The following is a 20,138-nucleotide window of genomic DNA, read 5'->3' as shown; positions in this document are numbered from 1 at the left end:
ATGTACCCGTCATAGCGGAAATGTAAATACTGTGTGTACTGTGTGCATAAGGCAACTGCTGTAAATATTGTTTTAGGAGTTGTTTTATGAGTGCGTGGGAATTTTAATGACATTCAGTTTCAATGAATGTATTATTTTGTAATTTAATTTTATATATCCTATTATGTTTTGACATTTATTTGAGTTAAGTATTTATGTTTTCTTGTTTCAGGACAATTGTTATTTCTGCCTCAATTTAAATATTTTTTATTTTCCTCAATATTTTGTATTTTCAGCTGATGCTGCACATGAATAAATAAATGGATGGCTCGATTAATAGATGGCTACAGAACTACAATACATTCTTTATTTTTGATGGTATTGATGGTAATTTATTAACACTGAAATCATATATTTTAGCATAAGGACGAATGCTACCATGGTTTTAAAGCATTTTGCTAATTCCTATTTGACAATGATAGTTAATTGTAATACAACTGAACCAGTGTTTTGTTTTCAAAATACTAGCTTCATTCCGTCTATAAAGCTAGTATTTTGAAAACAAAACACTGGTTTGTATAGCGATTGTCCCGTGGTTGACCAGATAACTATAAATTATAGTTTTCTGGGCAACAAAGGACAATCACTACACAAATGGGTCGGTATAACTCGCAGCCTATCGCACGCAAGTGTTTTGAATGGCCACATTTCCTTGTGCTTACGCGTCCGGTGGGGCGGCGCTGTAAGAGGTGGACCTGTCAACTTCAACAACAGCGTTACAAGGAACTGGACACAGCCAAAGCTACAAGTGGATATCATTTGTCACATTCGCAGCGATTTCACTCGTACTATTTGACTGGATCGCAGAAGAGTGTGTATTGTCGCCTCGATATCAACACAACAGGACGCGATGTAAAGTGTGTTGCTGATACTTACCACAAGACACATTCACCCTGACAAGGTATGTATATACAATTTCTATCCCCGTCGCTTTTTAACTATGCCCCTGTAATGACCACATACATTGCATACCTTTTGGGCATATTTTGGATGTCTTTTTAAAGCACGCCTCTTTTACTTGGAGCGCATGGGATACATTAAGGCCTCATTTGAAGCCTCGGTCTGTAGTCGAACTGTGAGGCGGCGAAGACTCTACTTGTCCCTGGGAGGTCGCTCTGCTGGCGCGTCGCAAGTGCTGTACTGTGTATGAATACGCGGAAATCCCTTCTGGCATAAATCTAACCTTTTTAAGTTGAAACAATGGTGCATTATAATACTTTTTTATAAATATTATTTGTCCTGTCGGTATCTGTTCTTTCTGATTAAGTAAACAAGCGCACGGGGGATGTTTAGACTACAGATGGACGGATGTGACTGACAGTACGTTAGTAGCCTAACGTTACTTGTATCATGCATGTCAAATTGCCCAGCATCATATTTGACTTGTTTACGTTATGTATGATTAATATCATTGTATACAGGCTATTGTTATATGATTAATTTATACATTCTTGACAGCATCACGTCCAACAAGTAGTGTAAAGCTTAAACGCTCGTTTTGGATTTTAAACCATTGCTGAGATCAAAGAATAAGTGAAAGAACAAGCTATGTTTGTGCTGTACACAGTTGGGTGTCTATGGTGCCCCGGTGGACTGTGCTGGAGCCATGCACCCCCCGGCCAGGAAGGATTACGTCTCGGTCACATTCGGTGAGCAGAGCGGCGGGAAGTACAACAACAGCAAGCAGTTGCGGAGACGCTCTTGTTGGAGGGTGAGAACAAAACTTCCTTTATTTTTTATTGGGAACCTTATCATTTCCTTCCCTGACGCAAGTCAGCAGGAAGAGGAGGGACCCCTCTTCTTCTGTGTATCTTCTCAAGGTTAATGAATACTCCCTTTTCCCTTGCACTTCACAGGGCTTGGAGTTAGTGGACTGTTGTGTAAATTGGGTCCAGTGAAGCCCTTTGAGACCGGAACTCTAATTAAGCGCTTGACAAATACAGATAACATGACTAGACTCCACCATTGTCCACTTTCCCGATACACAACATTTGTACTGCAGAGATTTTGTCTACGTAGTTAATACACACAAGCCTAATTATGCTGAACCAATCAATATTGCCCTGGAAATATAAGCAAACAGCCTACCTACACAATTAGATTTCCTTCTACGCACACCAATGATTCATTTGGGTATACAAACAGATGGTAACACAAGGCATAAGCAGGTGGTAGATTTCCTGCATGCTATTATTTTTAGCAAACCTTTAATATTGCCAATATCCTTATAAATTGGGAGATATTTCTCTGCTCAGCTGTACAGCTGATATTTGTGATCTTATCTCATATAACTACAGGGTTTTGACTGACTTACTTATAAAAGTTACATATGTACCGTACCTAAACGTCAGCTGCTGGTGAATTAAAACATAATATGCTAAATGAATCCGATCATTTTCGATTGATGAACAACCTCTTGTGTCCGATGAAGCTTGACATAGTTTCCATCTGACGTCCCAACGTTTTCTCTCCGTGGTTCTCGTATATTTTTCCCCTCCGCGTATTTTTCCCTGTTGTTGCCGTTGCGTTCTATGCGTTATAACGCCTCATCCATGTCAATAACGAACATGTGTCGCGACAGCCTGCCAATAATGTGTTTGCGGTTCTGCCACTGTAGAAATGGAAGCAGCTGTCCCGACTCCAGCGCAGCCTGGCGCTGTTTGCGCTTGTTCTCCTGCTCGTCTTCGGCATGACCTCCTACCCCGCCGTCCACCAACACTTCAGAGGTACGAGGCAGGCCGACCCACCTCTCAGGGTGGTTGGTTTAGCGGTAGCTACAAGCCTCTGCGCTAGGTAGTGCAGTAGCTAGCTACTACATTCGGATAAGAGTTGAGATATCCTGTGGTTATCCCAGACACGACATGTGTGTGTCACAGCAGGCAGTACAGAAGAGTACTGCAACGAGATAAAAACTAATTTAAAATAAGGTTTGAACTTCTGGTAATCTACAGAAAATAAATGTAAAGATGACAGACAGTTGAGGTGGTGGATATGCACATAATTTGAAGATGAAATGATTCATTATTGAATTGTATTCTCTACTACTCTAGGTGTGTGTGTGTGTGTGTGTGTGTGTGTGTGTGTGTGTGTGTGTGTGTGTGTGTGTGTGTGTGTGTGTGTGTGTATGTGCTGAATTTAGATAATTTAACAGAGTAATTGGAACAACCAGTGTTTTATGAGATGTCGTTTCTATATTATTAATAATTTCATTAAATATTTATCTAATTTAGTCATTTCATTAATTTTGCTTTATTTGTGTTCCCTGGCTGGTTCACAAACCATCTCTCATTGTGTCCTGTATTTTTAATCCTAATGGATAATGTCTATCTGTTACTGTTTTTAATCATGTTAAGCACTTGAAAACACAATTTTTTCACAATTTCTTAAAGGTGCTATGTAGACAAAGTCTATTGATACTACAACATCTCAAATACGTACGACATACATACATCACATTTTAATGTATTCGTTTTTTAACGGCCTACAACAATTTGCTATCAAAATAACTGGAAAGAGACCGACATGCAGTCGGTCCCTTTCCATGAGACCATACGTCCACAGCTGTGACCCCTGATATGTCTAGCTAACATACGGAAACCCGTCTCTCCTCCAGGCCTTGTCGAGGTGGATGAGGAACGAGGTGCTGCTGCTGGGCTGCCGCACCCCCCTCGGGTTCTGCAGGAGCCAGTGAAGGTCCAACCTGAAGTCCCTCTAAGACCAGAGCCCCCCCTGCTGCCCTCTCAGGTAGGCGGGGTCCAATGTATCACCTGGTCACATAGACCCAGTTGGGGGGTTCGGGGGAACACTTTTTATGCCTTATTTAAAGAAAGGTTAGTGACTGAAAACAGAGCAGAACGTGGGTAGAAAGAGAGACGTGACATCCTGTGATAAACCATCCATCAGAATCTAACCCGGGTGGCCCAAATGGATAGCACACAATAGCGGGTTGATTTTTATGTATTGTACATGTATCTTCATTGTCTGTTAAAAGTATTTTATAATGTATCCTGCCTTATGTAAAGCGTGAATGACATTGTGGCTTAATGGGGTTGTATACAGTATATACTACATATAATTAACCTATTGATTTGATTGTTGCCTCCCTTGTAAGCCGCTTTGACTAAAAGCGTCTTCTAAATGACTGATGGTAATGTGATGGAAATGTCTCCCGGGGCTGGGCAGAGGGATATTTACTTCATTACCCCAGCTGTCTTTTTGCCTTTTCCCCTCCTGTTTCACCTCCGGTTTCCACTTCCATTCCTCAACCTGTTTCTCTTCTGGTTTCGTCTCCTCCTCTTCCTCCAGAGTCCGATGAAGAGGCCCCAGAAGCGCGGGCCCCCAGTGCTGTTGGGGCGTCAAGAGAAGAGGGAGAACATGTCGGGCCCCCTGTTGGTGGGGGTGGGAGGAGGAAGAGGACAGGAGGAGAAGAAGAACAAGGAGTCAAATGACAAGGGGGTGGAGCCTGTTATCAGGTCAGGACCATACAAATGATAGAACAGCTTTTATAGAATTATTACTTAAAAAAACACAGTTTCCCTGATCAATGAAGTGTCCGTTCTTCATAAAATGCGGTTTGAAATAAATGATTAATCCAAACACACAAGTATGCTATGATAAAGAAGTGTGTATGTTTGTAAATATTATTATTTTCCGTGAGTTGTGTGGACATTTCTGTTCTATTGGATTTCTCAAGATTGTACAAATGTAACGGGTGACGATTGTGCAATGTATACTTTCTAATTATGTGAAAAATAAGCATTTCAGAAACGTGTGTATTTTCCTCGTCTCCAACCAAAGGGGGGCGGGGATTGAGGCGGACAAGCCCATCGACGACCCCAAGGCTGGGAACAGCAAGGAGAGCTCACCTGCGCTGCCTATTGAGAAGACGCCCAAAGAGATGGGTAATACAGGCTGTTATCCAACAGTGGCTCCCCAGGCCCTCGTTAGCACCATGCTAGATGCACACTTAGGTGTGCGTGTTGTCTCCCCCTTGACATTAAGATGCAGCACAATTTAGTATTACAAATCTAGATGCATAAACATTATCAACGGTTGAGGTAGACATTATTGAGAGTTTATACCACAGTCTTGTTAAATACCTGATCCCGATTGGTCAATTACGTTCAAAATTGAACTCTGCCTTTGAACCGTTCAACGTCAATTTGCTACAAATCCAACTTTAAAATCGAAAGTCAAGTAGAACTATCCACCAAATGCTCCTAAAAACAACGCAAACAATAACACGAATTATGAATAATAAATAAATGTCCAATGCGCCTTTCAATGGGACCAATTTCAAAGCGTTTGAGGCTTAGCGTTAGGCTGTCCTAAAGGGGAAAGTCTGTACGCTAGTACCTACCGGCCTAACCAACTCCCGCCTTGTGTTGCGCTTTTCAGAAACATTTCGGCTCGAGGGCGTGCGGGAGTCGTTCCGGCACGCTTGGCGGGGCTACAAGGAGTTTGCCTGGGGCCACGACGAGCTGAAGCCCATCACCAAGACCTACGCAGAGTGGTTCGGTCTGGGCCTCACGCTCATCGATGCCCTGGACACCATGTGGATCCTGGGCTTGAAAGAGGGTACTTCCTTGTTCATTCAATAATTAAAGCTATCATTATTATTTAACTGGGCTGCTAGCTAAGTAACAAAGAACAGGAACAGGGCCGATGTGTATTCGTATTAAAATGCTCGAGCCAATGTCTTGAATGTAAAATGCAAAGTATTAATCTTTGATTGGGCGGGAAGAGAAAACATGGATTACAACGATTACAACTTAATGAACAAGGGTAGTTAGATTCCGATGGTTAAGGAATGTGAATTGGTCATCCTCACTTGCACTTGCTCTTGTTCTCCATCATTGGTTGTGATAATAATCACACAACAACACAACAAGATAATTGTAGGTCTGTACTTGAGGGAGATGTCTTCAGTCCGTCCTCTGTATTTTGCTGTGTTTTAAAAGTGAATAATAGCCTTGTGTGGACCCTCTCCGCCTGCAGAGTTTGCGGAGGCCAGGGAGTGGGTGAGCACTGAGCTGTCCTTCAACAAGAATGTGGACGTGAACCTGTTTGAGACCACCATCCGCATCCTGGGAGGTCTGCTTAGCACCTACCATCTGAGCGGGGACCCGATGTTCCTGGAGAAGGCTGTGAGCGAGCACACACACACACACACACACACACACACACACACACACACACACACACACACACACACACACACACACACACACACACACACACACACACACACACACACACACACACACACACACACACACACACACACACACACACTTACTTTCATTTGTTAATCAAATGTACCGGTACTTGGCTGTGTTCCCCCTACGCGGAAGCTTTTTTTCTTTTGTGTCCTTCAAGCCCCTGAATCCTTTCTGCAACTGTTCTGAGATTCAGGATATGTTTTGGGTTGCTTGAGTAGTACTCACCCCCGTTTGAGTCTTCCCCGAGCCTATCAGCCCTTTTGTGCCGTCTTTGAAACTGCTCGGATGGGAGAAGCTTCAGACTGAATTGAATGAATGATTAATGGCCTAATTCCCTGTCTCTTCCGTCCTCCAGACAGACATCGGCTCGCGGCTGATGCCGGCCTTCAAGACCCCGTCCAAGATCCCGTACTCTGACGTCAACATCGGGAAGGGCACCGCCCACCCGCCCCGCTGGACCTCGGACAGCACCGTCGCCGAGGTGACCACAATCCAGCTGGAGTTCAGAGAGCTCACCCGCCTCACCCACGACCAGCAGTACCAGGTAAACACACTCACACATCAGCAGGTAACATGCCCATATGACACAAGGGCATACACCCGGTCAAAGAGATCATGTTGTCATGACTGTTTACCTGCTGTTACCTCCTAGTCGGCACGGTGGTGCCGCCTAGCGTTAATGTCAGAGGTCGATTACCTGTCTATGGATAATGAAGGCTTTTAAAGGCACTGCCTTTTATATATTTATATATAAAAAACTAATAATTGAAATATCACTGATGTTCAGCGATACATGGTTATTCAAACGTCTGAACTTCAGCATTTTTGGGTAACATTTAAAGATCATCAATAAACAATTCAGTCTGGAGATTGAACCCCAGACTGTGACCTCTCTCTGGCCGTGACCCCCAGACAGTCACCCTCTCTCTGGCCGTGACCCCCAGACAGAACCGGTAACCTCTCTCTGGCCGTGACCCCCAGACAGTCACCCTCTCTCTGGCCGTGACCCCCAGACAGTCACCCTCTCTCTGGCCGTGACCCCCAGACAGTCACCCTCTCTCTGGCCGTGACCCCCAGACAGAACCGGTAACCTCTCCCTGGCTCTGCAGGATGCGGTTGGCGAGGTGGCCAGGCAGGTCCACCAGTTGGAGGGAAAGCAGGACGGCCTGGTGCCCATGTTCATCAACACCAACAGCGGACAGTTCACCCGCCAGGGGATCTTCACACTGGGGGCGCGCGCAGACAGCTACTACGAGTACCTGCTCAAGCAGTGGATCCAGGGGGGCAAGAAGGAGCACCAGTAAGCTCTTGTTTAGCACTCACTCTCACCATCCTCTACAGCTTAGCAAATTAACCTTCCTGTGACATACAGTAGTGTTCTGCTATACAGCTAGCGGGGTTGCTATACAGCTAGCGGGGCTGCTATACGGCTAGCGGGGCTGCTATACGGCTAGCGGGGCTGCTATACGGCTAGCGGGGCTGCTATACGGCTAGCGGGGCTGCTATACAGCTAGCGGGGCTGCTATACAGCTAGTGGGGCTGCTCACTTCCTTGTTATCATATTTTGTGATAGAATAATTGTTAGTACCATATCTCAATTCAACTTTATTTCCAGTATTTTGTGGTTATTTTGCAAAACTGCAACACAAAGTGCGTTCCTACAAACAGTGCAAATGTGCTTAATGATATCGATGAACATGACCTGAGTCACCAGATACGACCAGGGCTGTTACTTTAGACTTGGTGTAAAGTAATGATCATGTAATTTAATAAGTTTGTACCCAGTCGGACTGCATCGCTAATACGCTCTTTCAGTCAGAATATCATAAACTCATGCGTACATCCCCACTACACCAAACACTTTAAACACAGACGTGTACTTTCTGAAAATAATTGGCTGACATTTTGGACTATAGGCATTTTGGCTGGGTCCACACTTTCAACTGAAGTCAACTGACACCAGCCTGACCTTTTGTATATAAATCCGGAGAAAATCCATAGAATCTAATGCTGGCAGTATAAATAAGTGTGGCATGAACCTCTGAAGTGGGGATTAAATACCGTCTTGAGTTTTTCCAAATAACATAAATGCGTTCAATATGTCAGGCCATTTATAGTGCTTGACACAGGTGGGAACTTTCTACCAGTACATACTAACTACGTGGTCAGCACACTAGCACGCTGAGTCATCAAGATATACCATCTCAATGACTTGTTTGCTTTGATATTTGCCCTAATAAGCATATTGACAAATCAATGATACATTCATGTATCATATGTGTTAGAGACTAGAAAATACGATTTTAAGTGCAGTCATGCATTCTAATAAAATGCTGTGGTAAACCCGTCCTATATGCTACTCACTAAGCTCCGTAGCAGGTCTGCTAAACAGTTCATTAGTAATTATCAGTAAGATGTGCCGTATGTGAGAGCTAATCCCTCCGCCACTCCATCAGACCTGCCCTGGTATCACAACCAGCAGTGGGTTGAAATATTAATGTCTCTCTGTCTGGATTCATTTGCCCAACACGCTCAGAGCAGCTCCTACACATGAAAGATTCATGCACTGTCGTAGCAGCAATCCAAGCTGTGGTACACCGATCGTACACGAACGCACACGCGCATATGCACACACGCACATATGCACACACGCACACGCACACAGTCCTCACTCCAATCCCAGGCCCAGCCAGAGGAGACTGTTTGAGATTAAGCAGATTTGTGCTGCTGGAGGTTTATTAGAAATACACTGCAGGGAGAGTGACTTTAGGATTAGTCGAAAAAAGAACTTGAGCTCTTTGGGTCAAACAGGAATTATTTCTCTTTAATCCCTACAGGGTCATTTAATTCAACCCATTAATGTAAATTAATATTTTTTTAACCTTCAAATAAATGACATAACATCATATAGCGTATATTGTGTGAGTGATTGAATGTTTTTTTTTTCTTGTGTGTGTGTGTGTGTGACACCAGGTTTCTGGAGGACTACCTGCAGGCTATAGAAGGTGTGAAGAAGAACCTACTCCAGAAGTCCTCTCCCAGCGGTCTGACCTTCGTTGGAGAACTGTCCCACGGCCAGTTCAGCCCCAAAATGGTCAGTAGTCCAGGGCGTCCCTGGTCAATTAATCTGGGAAAAGTATGTCTAAATCCATTCCAGAATTTGGTTTTTAATCGATCTAAATCGACGCTCTGAGCGTTGTGACCCGCCGGCATTGTAAAACGTATTTGCGTCATACTTAACATTTATTATCAACACTGTGTGGGGCAGTCATATATCCCCTCGCTCACAAACTTGTTTTTCCAGTTGAGTTGGCTGGCTTGTTTATCTCAGCAGATCTCTGTTCTTATTAATTATTCACATCCTGCCTCTTGCGACTGGACTCCCAGCTGGTATATCCTGGGGGTTTGACTTCCAGGCTTAGCAGTCTGCTTGGAGGCATCCTAGATCAAGTGGCCCCCTAACCCAGTGGTTCCAAATCCTTTTTGGCCCGTGACCCAATTTCTAGCGATGACATTTTTTTCACTTTCCTGCACCTGCTTCCACACAAAAGGTTTTACACAACTGGCCGGTCATTTCAGTATCCCGGTGAATGTGATCACAAGGCTCTTCTTCACATCAAGTGATAAGTACTTGTTTGCCCATGGATAAAAAAAAAAAATGGATCAAACATCTATAGCATTCTCCTGCGACCCCGTATGAATATCAGGGGACCCTAAGTTGGCCATGTTGCCTTGATTGTGAACCACCGGCCTAAGTCCCACGTGCTCCTTAAGGAAGACCCTGTTTGATAACCTCCCCTGTCCAGGACCATCTGGTGTGCTTCCTCCCCGGTACCCTGGCCCTGGGGGCGCACCACGGCCTCCCTGACGACCACCTGGAGCTGGCCCGGCTGCTGATGGAGACCTGCTACCAGATGTACGCCCAGATGGAGACGGGCCTCAGCCCCGAGATCGTCCACTTCAACACCCACCAGGGGAGCACCCGGGACGTGGAGGTCAAGGTGAGAAAGGAGGCCTTTAGCAGGGAAATGTGGAGAACTAGTCATGGGCCATGGCAAGGTTTTGTTGTCATGGCGACCTCTCGCATGTTGCTCCTCTAGTAGAAAACGCGCATGGTCAACCATGACAAGCAAACGGAAAAAGCCCTAATCTGTTTTCCCTGGTTCGAGTTTGTGGTGTAAAACAGGAACAGACTGCAGTTGTTGGCCGACACCCTCGCCGTGTGTGTGTGTGTGTGTGTGTGTGTGTGTGTGTGTGTGTGTGTGTGTGTGTGTGTGTGTGTGTGTGTGTGTGTGTGTGTGTGTGTGTGTGTGTGTGTGTGTGTGTGTGTGTGTACCCGGTGTGCATTTACATATCACCGTATTTGCATGTGGTCTGCAGAGACTCGACGTCTGTCTCCGGTCAGGGTGACTCGACACACCGCACTGCAGTGGTGCCCTACCCCTTAGGGCCTCATTTATAGCTCTGAAAATGTAACTCTTTTGTGCATCGGCTGCCACGCAAATTGTTTTTTCCCAATCAACATCTGGTAATATCAATGTCCCTGTCAGCGTAATCACATGGTCCTTCCACACACTGTCTGAATTGCCTGTGGCTTTTGACTCGTCTTTGAATATTTGGATCATCAAATATTTATCTCTTATCTGAGCATTCTCCTGCGACCCAATATGCATATCAGGTGTGAATATGAGACCTCATGTGAGTTGCCTCATCCTTCTCCCTCCGTCTACCCCCCAGCCTGCTGACAGACACAACCTGCTGCGCCCGGAGACGGTGGAGAGTCTGTTCTACCTATACCGCTTCACCAAGGACCCCAAGTACCGGGACTGGGGCTGGGAGATCCTGCAGAGCTTCAACAAGCACACCAAGGTACGCTTGTAGCTAGTCTCACGAAACAGAGTTTTAATAATGTTAAATCCTACCGCAAAATCTGGGTGTACGTGGCATTTTGTGAGCCTGGACCAATGGTGTTGCTGGAAGCGCGTAATTGGCTAGTAACTACACCCAATAGCAGTGCTTAGAGCAGTGTCTCCCGCCCTATCTTTGGGTCACCTGATGCATCTGGATTCATTAATGACCTCTACCGATATCAATGTCTGCGGGTGTATTATTTTCTCATCGACAGTGAAGCGATGCACTATTATATCTTGACATGTTTTTCCGCAGGTGTCAACGGGGGGGTACACCTCCATCAACAACGTGCGCGACCCTGACTTCCCCTTGCCCCGGGACAAGATGGAGAGCTTCTTTCTGGGGGAGACCCTGAAGTATATGTACCTGCTGTTCTCCGATGACCTGGACCTGATCAGCCTCGACCGCTACGTCTTCAACACCGAGGCGCACCCCCTACCCATATGGCCCTCTGAGCCGAAGGAGTGAAGACCTCACCGACACTCGTCGTGGACTTCAGCCAACATCGAGGCTTGTGACTGGCAGAGAGTGTAGGTGCGTGTGTGTGTGTGTGTGTGTGTGTGGTGGGGGTGGGGGGTTGGCAGTTTGTCTCAGGGCTTGAAGAAACCTAGATTTGTCGTCATGAATCCTTGGTTCTGACATTTTTTGTGTTTTTTCTTGGAAGGCTTGACATGTCCGGTTAGTGTGTCAGGACAGACCACCCACATATCCTCGATGGGGAGACGCAGCGTCATCAGACAATGTTATTTTTTTGGGGGGGTTTCGAGAATTTCCATGAATTTCAGTCCATGATTTCCTTAATCGGTTACATTTGACCGGACCTGCTTTTTTAAAGATGCAAACAACACTGGTATTGAAGTGTGTGTGTGTGTGTGTGTCTGATTTGTTGGTGTTTGTGTGACATTTTAAATGGCCATTGCTAGCAACCATCACGGTTTGGTAGCAAGGAGCACAACTGCTGAAACCTGAACTTCTCAGTAGTTGGTCCAGGGATTTTCAGCTTTTCACATGATTGGTGCATTGATTCATTTACTTCTTCTTTCTTAAATCAGGAACTCTGCCATTTTGATACTGTGAAGCACTTTGTATGCGTGTAGCTTTGGTTTTGTTGTCTGGTGGCTTTTTTTGTTGTCTGAGCTGCTGCTATGTACGTTTTACTGAATGTCTGAAGCTTTTTCCTCCTCCACCCCATCGCGGTGGTGGCAAGGGGTAAAGATGTGTGCTGTTTCAGTGAGAGGACCAGCTGTACCTGAGATTAAGGTTCATATAATTATATATTCAAGTGATGTATGTCTATGTGTCGTGTAAAAGGTAGTTTAGATAGTGGATTTCTTTCATTATATTTGTATTGTTTGGCTTGATGGATGTATTGATTGTAGTCAAGAGAAAATTGCTATCTTTCTTGTAAATAGTGTTGGTGAGAGATAAGCTGGGACTCTTATTTTGAAAGAGTTTTGTACCGAGACCAAACACACCGGTTTGATACCCACCCCTTATCAGAAATGGTTTGATCTTTCCTCTTTGACGTGCGTGGTCTCTCAGCGTGCCTTTGACGTCAGTCGCTTCAGACAGCAATTTACAACACCACTATTAACTGTCCATGTCTACGGTATACACATTTCTAAGACACTCTACAATTCCATTTGCAATCGAAACAGTTGGATATTATGAACACAGAGGATAACGTTTTTTATATTTTTTGGCAACAAGAAATGTGAATACCTTTTTTTTTTTTTTCTGGAGTTTCCTTTTAAAGAAAGTCTTTAAGTGTACAAAACAAAGTCTAAACCGGGTTTGCGTGTCCTGTCAACAAGGGCTCACTTCTTAAATGACAAGTCCCTCGTACGTGTTTGGACATTCCTGAGCCCAACTTTCTGGATGATTCTGAACATTTGAAGACAAGCCATCTTTCCAAAGCCATGTTGTTCCCTTCAAACAGTGATGAAGACTACGTTCTCAGAGCTTTTGATATGGTGCCCCAGAAATATGTTTTGAAGGTTCCACCTCTGCTCAGTATGTTAAATACTGGCAATGTCAAAGATAATGTATTTTCAAAACGTAGGTTTTAGGTTTTATAGCTCACTACAGTGGCAAGGAATTCAAAAATTTTGATTTATAAACAATACCAACTTTCTTCTTTAGTAATGGCTATATTTTGGACATTGCTGAATAGCTTTTTCGATTGACCACAAGTTAGGGGATTTTGGTCACTTATGCCAGGATGTTGAGAAAAAATATGGTTCATAGGTAACATCCATTTCATGCTACTTTGAAACGTTGAATGTCTAAAAACAAGTTATTTTTTATTCCCCTACAATTAGCCCTTTTGTGTGGTCATGAAAATGTAAACGTGTCATATCACGACTGAAATACTGATAAAGTCTTAAACTAGTCTTAACGACTTCACTTGAAAATGTGTAGCAGTCCTACAGCTTACAGATTGGCTGATCAAGACCCTAACCTGTGCATCACATGGCATTTTACAATTTGAATTGTATGTCATTGCAAAAATGTAAAGCTTTGCTGTCTTTGTGGAAGCTTGCTATTCAAAATAATATTTGGGGATCTTGGTTAATAATGAACAATGTTCAGGTATTTATTATGAAAGCCTTTTGAAATCACTATGAAATGAGTACAGGTAAAGTAGTCATGACATGTACAAACTGCCTAATGGAAGGCATATTTTAAAGGTTTTGTTGATTGTGTTGCTCGAACTACATGCCAAAAAGTGGCTCCAAATGTGCTTTAACAACTCCTGTGTATCTTTATTACCTTGAATTCACTTCGGGTCCAGAAATCGTAGCTTGGTCTGTTCCAAAAATAGGTTTAAAGCTCAACTACATGAGACCACATCTTTTAGAGTTTGCTACCATCTACAGGTCAAAAAATGTCACAACCTAGTTACCAAAAACTTAATTCGGTGCTACTACTGCTCTACCAAAGGTCAATCGGAAGTAGTTTGGGTTTTCTCTTTGTTTAATAATTGTTTATATGCATAATCTTTTATAAATTCAAAAAACAAATGTTGTTGCAATGTCAAATTTGAGTGAATCCTAATATTGGAATTTTGTTTTGAGAGTATTTTGATGTTTACATTCAAAGAGCACTAAATCTGACTAGCTGTTTTGTTAACCTCTCCAGATGGTAGCCAACTCAATGTTGAGTGTGTAGTTCATCTTTATTCCAATCTCAAGGGCTGTGCTTTCACAGAGATCTCCATTTTGTGTTGGTTCACCTGAACATCGACTGCCATGAACACAACAATGTTTAATTGTCACCTTGTTTACAGACCGGTTTATCTGCTTTGATTAAGAGAAATGAGATTAAAAAAAGATTTTATTGCATACTTTGGATATTTCATTACATTTCATTTCAACCTCAACCTTTCCATTGCCACCCACTGAGCGATGAGGTTGGCTTCAGTCTTCCTGGCGCTGATAACGGATGCTGGATCAGCGTCGTTTGATCCTCTAGAGGCCAGAAGAAGAAGAGGAATGGTATGAATAGGAGTTATGGCGGGATTTAACGGGTACGGATACTGAAATTGGGTTTTCCCAGCGAGTCATGAACGCCCCTCCCTTTACCTCAGATCCAAGTGGTGAGCTCCGTCTGTTATGTTGATGGCCACCACTGAGGGGCTAAGAGACGTCCGCACCTGAAGTGAAGAGATGGAGATCTTACTATAACCCGGACGATCACATATAATCAAAGAGATGAGGCCTGTGTGTTTACCCCTCCATTGGCCCAAGGGTCCAGATCTCCGTTGGAGTAGATTATGTTGCTGGCTGTAGACAGGGCTGGGTGGGAAAAACAACATGGTTAAGGTGATTATAAATAATATATGCCGTTAAGGGAAAGCGTTAATCCAAAACATATTGCAGTACCGTGGGTGCTTAAATCTCGAGCATGGTTGGCTCCAGGGGGAATCCAACCCGCTAATCATAATCATGTTAAAACCAAAATGCCCCTCCAATCACGCTTCATTAATTTAGAATATTACAGTGAATCATTGTGTTCATCCCTGATGTCATTCAAGAGTCTTGTGCCTAGAAGCTGTGGCTCCACATCATCCGGAGCCCGGCGTCCCCGGGGGTCTCACCGTCTCCCCAGTACTGGGTCTGGAGCCAGCCCGGTCGCGGGGTGACGCCCCAACGCTTGGAGCAGTACGCCAGCCGCTCCGCTGGGGTGAACGTCATGGCCGGGAACATGTCGGTCACGTTGTTGCTCTCGTAGCACAGCTCGATCTCCGTGCACGCCTGTGGAGAGGCGACCGACGCACGTGAGTGGTTGTTTTTCCGAGAGGCACTCTCAGCCTCTGGTTCCTCTCATATCAGGGAACTGACTGCCAGCGATGTTCAGGCAGAATTTAGTGTAATGTTATTTTGTGCGTATTGTTTTGTGTTTGTATTATTTTGTGTGTGTGTGTGTGTGTGCGCGCGCACCTGGTAGTCCCAGGCCAGGCTGTTTGACCCCAGGCCACAGCCGGTGGGGTCAGCACACTCCACATACAGACTGTACAGGTCGAAGCAGGTCTGCTCCCCCGTAGAGTTGTATACGATGCCTGCATTGGTACACGCACGTTAGGGTTCAACCCTTCTGTAGCACGGTATGCACAAGTACAGTAGAGTAGTATTTACCAAATAATACTGTACAATATATAATACTATAGAACACTTTCAAAAAATATAAGCAGAGAAGAGGTTGTCAATTTTAAGTGCAATACTGCCCTCTTGAGGGCGCTTGTTGGAAAGTTATCCAAGCTCCCAGGTAAAACTCAATGCTACAGCATTTATGCTTGGGTTGTGTTGTATTGTCCTCAATGCCACACGCAATGTCATAGTGTGGAAACTGTCTGTACAGTAGTTGATAGGTACATAGTACATATGTCTTTGATAATGTATGTCAATTTGTTTTGTCTTTGCCTCTGAACACGATTGTGGACACGGGACACATTCTTCCTTGGATCTATAAATGTGACATAATATACGTTTCTCTCCACTAAATTACATATTCATCGTTCACATACGCCCCCGTGTTTGCTCACCTGAGGTGTTCCTGAGGTTAGCCAGCAGGTCGGGTCCACTGAGCATCGCCTCACACGCCACCTTAGGAGCAGCCGGCGCACGTTACCATGACAACACGGGCAGGAGGTGAGGTGGGTGTGCGCACACAACAGAGATATCATACATGTGCTTGCAGGACAAGCCATCCCCTGCTGATCGTTTTTCTGACTAACTGTAGAGGAGTGAATTGCTTTCAGTCATTTAGCCGACGCTTTTAGCCAAAGCTCCTTGCATTGACTGTAAAAATTTGGGATCGAACCCGAACCTTTAGGTGTCAGACTACTTAACCGCTAGACTATCCTGCACCTTAACCTATTTTTCCGAGCATTGGCTGATTGACACGTCAGTAAGACGTTGACTTTGTATACAACAGTAAGATAAAAAAAAAGAATCAAGCAACCTTGTCCTAATGTTGGGTAGTAGTGAGATATTTTTTAATTGTGATGCAAGGTCGTGCATTGAAAGTTGTGCCATTTGTGAAGCGTGCGGACAGTCAACGCAAAGCCACGGCATTTATATACGCGGTTTGTAACACTTGTGTGGACGTGCGGTTTGCGAGCTATGCCTGCAGAGCGTCAGAAAGCCAGAGATATGCTAGAATCGGCCCAATAGCCGTGCAGAGGCAGGCCTGTCCCCCCAGTGTAGGCTGTAATCACCTTGCTGGGTATAATAATAATGAAAACCGATGGTGGTACCTTAACAGGGTGGGTGGGACATGTCCCCCCAGAAGTGTGTGCTGTAATAACCTTGCTTGTTTAATGATAATAATAATAGTAACAACTATCATGGTGGTACCTTTACAGGGTGGGCGGGCATGTCCCCCCAGAAGTGGGTGCTGTAGGGGTAGTCCAGCATGGCTAGAAGGGTGAAGGCGTTCCTCAGGAAGCCTTTCAGTTGCCTGACGTCTCCTGGTGACGATGGCTTCTTGCACAGGGCGAAGGCAGACTGCAGGCGATCGTAGGCTAGAGGGCGGGGGGGGGGGGGGGGGGGGGGGGGGGTAATGTAATCATCAATGACTTCATATTCAACTGTAATCCTCAGTGCAGCAGACAGTTAGAAACCATAGCGTACATGGTTAGCATGAACGAAGAGATAGGCGGACGGTACAGACACAGAAGTACTTTCATCAGTTACTCTTCTTATACGTAGGATGATCGTCCGTATCCAAAATGTTTGGCTTAACCACATCTCATTCTCATCAGGCTCAGATTGTAAAACAAGACTTAAGTGAAAACTGTGTGAGATAAATGTATTCTGGATAGTAAATAGCTCTGATTATTGCAAGTGTTGTTGTTCTTTTTGTTACCCTGGTGCTCTGCCAGGTCCTGCACACGCTGAAATGCTCCCCTCACTGCCGCACTGCATTCTGGGGCATAGCCCTCAAAGTCCTGCAGCAGAACATACAGCACACTGAAACCCTCACATATCAAAACCTCATGCGGTGATGTGGTGTTGAGTGCATGAAAGCGAACGTAACAACTTCCCCAGATTATTTCCACCTGCCAAAAGGTTCTGGGTTTGACCCCCCCCCCCCCCCCTATGACCGCTATCTAGGTAGATAGCCATCTCAGGGCAAGATGTGCTCTGGGATGCCTACACACAGCAATGAGGGGTTTGACTCACGGATGTGACGTCTCTGAAGAACTGCCGGGGGTCTCCCATCCCGGCTGTGGACAGGACCGGGGCGCTGGCCGCCAGGGCCCCCGCCACCAGGTTGGGGTACCGCTGCCTCATGTAGGCCGACAGCATGCCTCCGTAGCTGGAGGAGATTATTAATGAAAGGCTGTTATAATGACGTTTTTACAGCCACTTCAGTGAATTCAGATACCTGTCATTCAAGGCTTACTCCAACTTTTGGGGATCTAGGGTATTTTTCACGTAACCTTACGTCAAATGAGAAGCAGCGTACTATTTTGACTCACTGGGGGGATGATATGTCTGCTGTATAACACTCCTAAAATTGAAATCCCATGACAACTCTGCAACCTTCCTGTTGTTGTTTTGGGGTGGCAATGCAGCACTTAACAATGTGTCTAGCTACAAAAATATTGATCAAATCACCATTTATCTTCTCAGTCTCACCTGTAAGTCGCTTTGAATGAAAAGCCTAAATGTATGTAAAATGACTAAATGTAAAACTAAGACAACGTCGTTTTTCTTTTAGATATTCTCCCTCACCTGCCACCAAACACAATGACCGGGCAGTTTGAGGCCCCCAGCTCCTGTTTCAACTGGGAGATCAAGAGGGCGAAGTCAGCCAGTGCTTGCTCCACTGTCAGCAGCCCCACCTGGGGGATGTTGAACGACTCCTGGCCGAACGGTAGGGACTTCCCGTAGTACCTCTGGAAGAATCGAAAACACAAAACGTTTAACAAAAAGGATGACTGGTTGGTTAGTTCAACATAGAACTATATTTATTGCCCAATGTATTGGCTTTGTATTTTACAAAATATAAATAATCAAAATACTGTCTATGTATTGCTTTAAAAAATGGCTTTTCGTGCAAAACTGCAACACAAAATTACTAGGAAGTGAAACCGGAACAAGAAAGGAGTGTATAAGAACAGTTCAACTCAATGCCTAATACTGAGAGGCAGGATTAAACCAGGAAAATTACACCTTAAGTGAGAACTTTATATTATAGGGGAACAAGTCTTAAGATACTGTAGTGTTGATCACATATATCAACCTCGACCCTATTCTCATATCCCCACGCTATAAGTAATTTTAATCTATCCACTTAATAACATTCTCTTACATGTTCAGCAAATATGACCAGGGCTCTCTGCTGTTCGGCCAACTCAGTGATGAATCCTGAATTCAGAGCGAAGTCCCAGATGTCTCCCTCGTTGCCCGTGTAGAAGAATATAGGGCCATTTTTCCTATCCCAGTACTTCTCTAAACGGGGGAAGAAAATACAAAGGGCTCGGTTCATGGACCCAATATAAATAAACGTGAATCTGTGGAACAGAATACACCAAATGTGTTACCTGTTATGAGGTAACGCTGGTTAAACGTCCCGTTACCCATACTGTTGAAGTTAAAGTGGTCCACGATCTGAGAGAAATATTTCTCTGTAAAAGGAGGTTCATTTTCTGCTTTACGTCCATGGTGTCCTTTAGACTAAAATAAAAACCACACATTAGGGCTGCATCGTTATGGTGTCATTGTTGTTTTGTTTGCTGTTTTGTAATGTGTGAAAAGTCAAGAAAAATGTTCAAGGGGGAAGTTTTCAAGGGAATCGCAAAAACAAAACAATAGGGGGAACGCACAGTCGAAGGACTATTTACCTTAAAATAACGGCTCGGCAGACTCTCTTGCACCCCTGCCATAACACCCAGGAGGGTTAGAATGATTGCAACAAAATTCATTTTCAAGGAGTGTTGTTTGATTTCCCATTCAATCAGTTCAGTGCTCAGAGCTTGTTGTGGTAGTTGCAACGAATGGATCACATGCTTAATGATGCGTTCAAGTAATATGGGACCTCCGACTTATAAACGGCGTTCAACCCATAACTATATGATAACGACCAATTCATAATTTAGAACCAGGAATCGTGTGTCTTACCCCAACCCACACCTAATGGTTAATAATAATGACGTGACTGAATAGCTAACAAATAATGAGTAAATACTAATAATGGACACTTCCTCAGCTGAAACCTGTCGTTCAATGTAAGTAGATCGTAATTATTGTAGTTATAATGATGTCGTTTCATTCATGCCACAGTTTTCTAACTATTTAAAGATGCTGCTAGAAAAACACAAGCAGTGCAATTAAACGGAGGTCTACTAGTGTTGTAAAGATGGGAACATGGACGATCGGAAAATTCCCACCGCTAATCAACCATCCATCCAAATGACTTGAATGCACCATTATTCTCGTTTTCGGTTTTCATGATGTG

At 44.3% G+C, this 20,138-nt stretch overlaps 2 protein-coding genes across 3 annotated transcripts; one reads left to right on the top strand and one right to left on the bottom strand.

Annotated features, from left to right (window-relative positions):
• Positions 1 to 701: 701 nt before the first annotated feature.
• Positions 702 to 14,515, top strand: man1b1b (mannosidase, alpha, class 1B, member 1b). 2 transcript variants are annotated; one of them, XM_030358125.1, is made up of 15 exons: positions 702 to 940; positions 1,607 to 1,750; positions 2,657 to 2,765; positions 3,653 to 3,783; positions 4,345 to 4,511; positions 4,837 to 4,940; positions 5,437 to 5,616; positions 6,037 to 6,185; positions 6,616 to 6,804; positions 7,370 to 7,560; positions 9,234 to 9,354; positions 10,067 to 10,261; positions 10,998 to 11,129; positions 11,427 to 11,705; positions 11,836 to 14,515. In XM_030358125.1, exons 2-14 carry the CDS (start codon positions 1,646 to 1,648, stop codon positions 11,637 to 11,639), a joined length of 1,986 nt encoding a protein of 661 aa, XP_030213985.1. In that variant the 5' UTR covers positions 702 to 940; positions 1,607 to 1,645; the 3' UTR covers positions 11,640 to 11,705; positions 11,836 to 14,515. The 2 variants fall into 2 exon arrangements, with proteins under 2 accessions (XP_030213985.1, XP_030213986.1); XM_030358126.1 differs by having other exon boundaries at positions 1,600 to 1,750.
• Positions 14,490 to 19,694, bottom strand: dpp7 (dipeptidyl-peptidase 7). The gene is made up of 13 exons (XM_030358129.1): positions 19,525 to 19,694; positions 19,225 to 19,357; positions 18,993 to 19,132; positions 18,413 to 18,576; positions 17,858 to 17,993; positions 17,541 to 17,622; positions 17,030 to 17,196; positions 16,216 to 16,276; positions 15,614 to 15,732; positions 15,271 to 15,427; positions 14,904 to 14,968; positions 14,756 to 14,826; positions 14,490 to 14,641 (listed from the first exon to the last, which is right to left on the bottom strand). Exons 1-13 carry the CDS (start codon positions 19,603 to 19,605, stop codon positions 14,539 to 14,541), a joined length of 1,479 nt encoding a protein of 492 aa, XP_030213989.1. The 5' UTR covers positions 19,606 to 19,694; the 3' UTR covers positions 14,490 to 14,538.
• Between the last annotated feature and the right edge of the window lie 444 nt (positions 19,695 to 20,138).

The sequence above is a fragment of the Gadus morhua genome, chromosome 6, assembly GCF_902167405.1.
Source record: "Gadus morhua chromosome 6, gadMor3.0, whole genome shotgun sequence".
NCBI classification, from domain to species: domain Eukaryota; kingdom Metazoa; phylum Chordata; class Actinopteri; order Gadiformes; family Gadidae; genus Gadus; species Gadus morhua.
This window is presented reverse-complemented; position numbering and strand designations above follow the sequence as displayed.

Excerpts from the sequence above, each read along its gene's own strand:
- man1b1b (XM_030358125.1), top strand. The coding sequence starts at position 1,646 with ATGCACCCCCCGGCCAGGAAGGATTACGTCTCGGTCACATTCGGTGAG. Across the intron at positions 7,561-9,233 it reads GGGGGCAAGAAGGAGCACCA|GTTTCTGGAGGACTACCTGC; the intron begins GTAAGCTCTTGT and ends GTGTGACACCAG. Across the intron at positions 9,355-10,066 it reads GCCAGTTCAGCCCCAAAATG|GACCATCTGGTGTGCTTCCT; the intron begins GTCAGTAGTCCA and ends TCCCCTGTCCAG.
- dpp7 (XM_030358129.1), bottom strand. The coding sequence starts at position 19,605 with ATGAATTTTGTTGCAATCATTCTAACCCTCCTGGGTGTTATGGCAGGG. Across the intron at positions 19,358-19,524 it reads TGCCGAGCCGTTATTTTAAG|TCTAAAGGACACCATGGACG; the intron begins GTAAATAGTCCT and ends TTTTTATTTTAG. Across the intron at positions 17,623-17,857 it reads TCTTCAGAGACGTCACATCC|GACTTTGAGGGCTATGCCCC; the intron begins GTGAGTCAAACC and ends GTTCTGCTGCAG.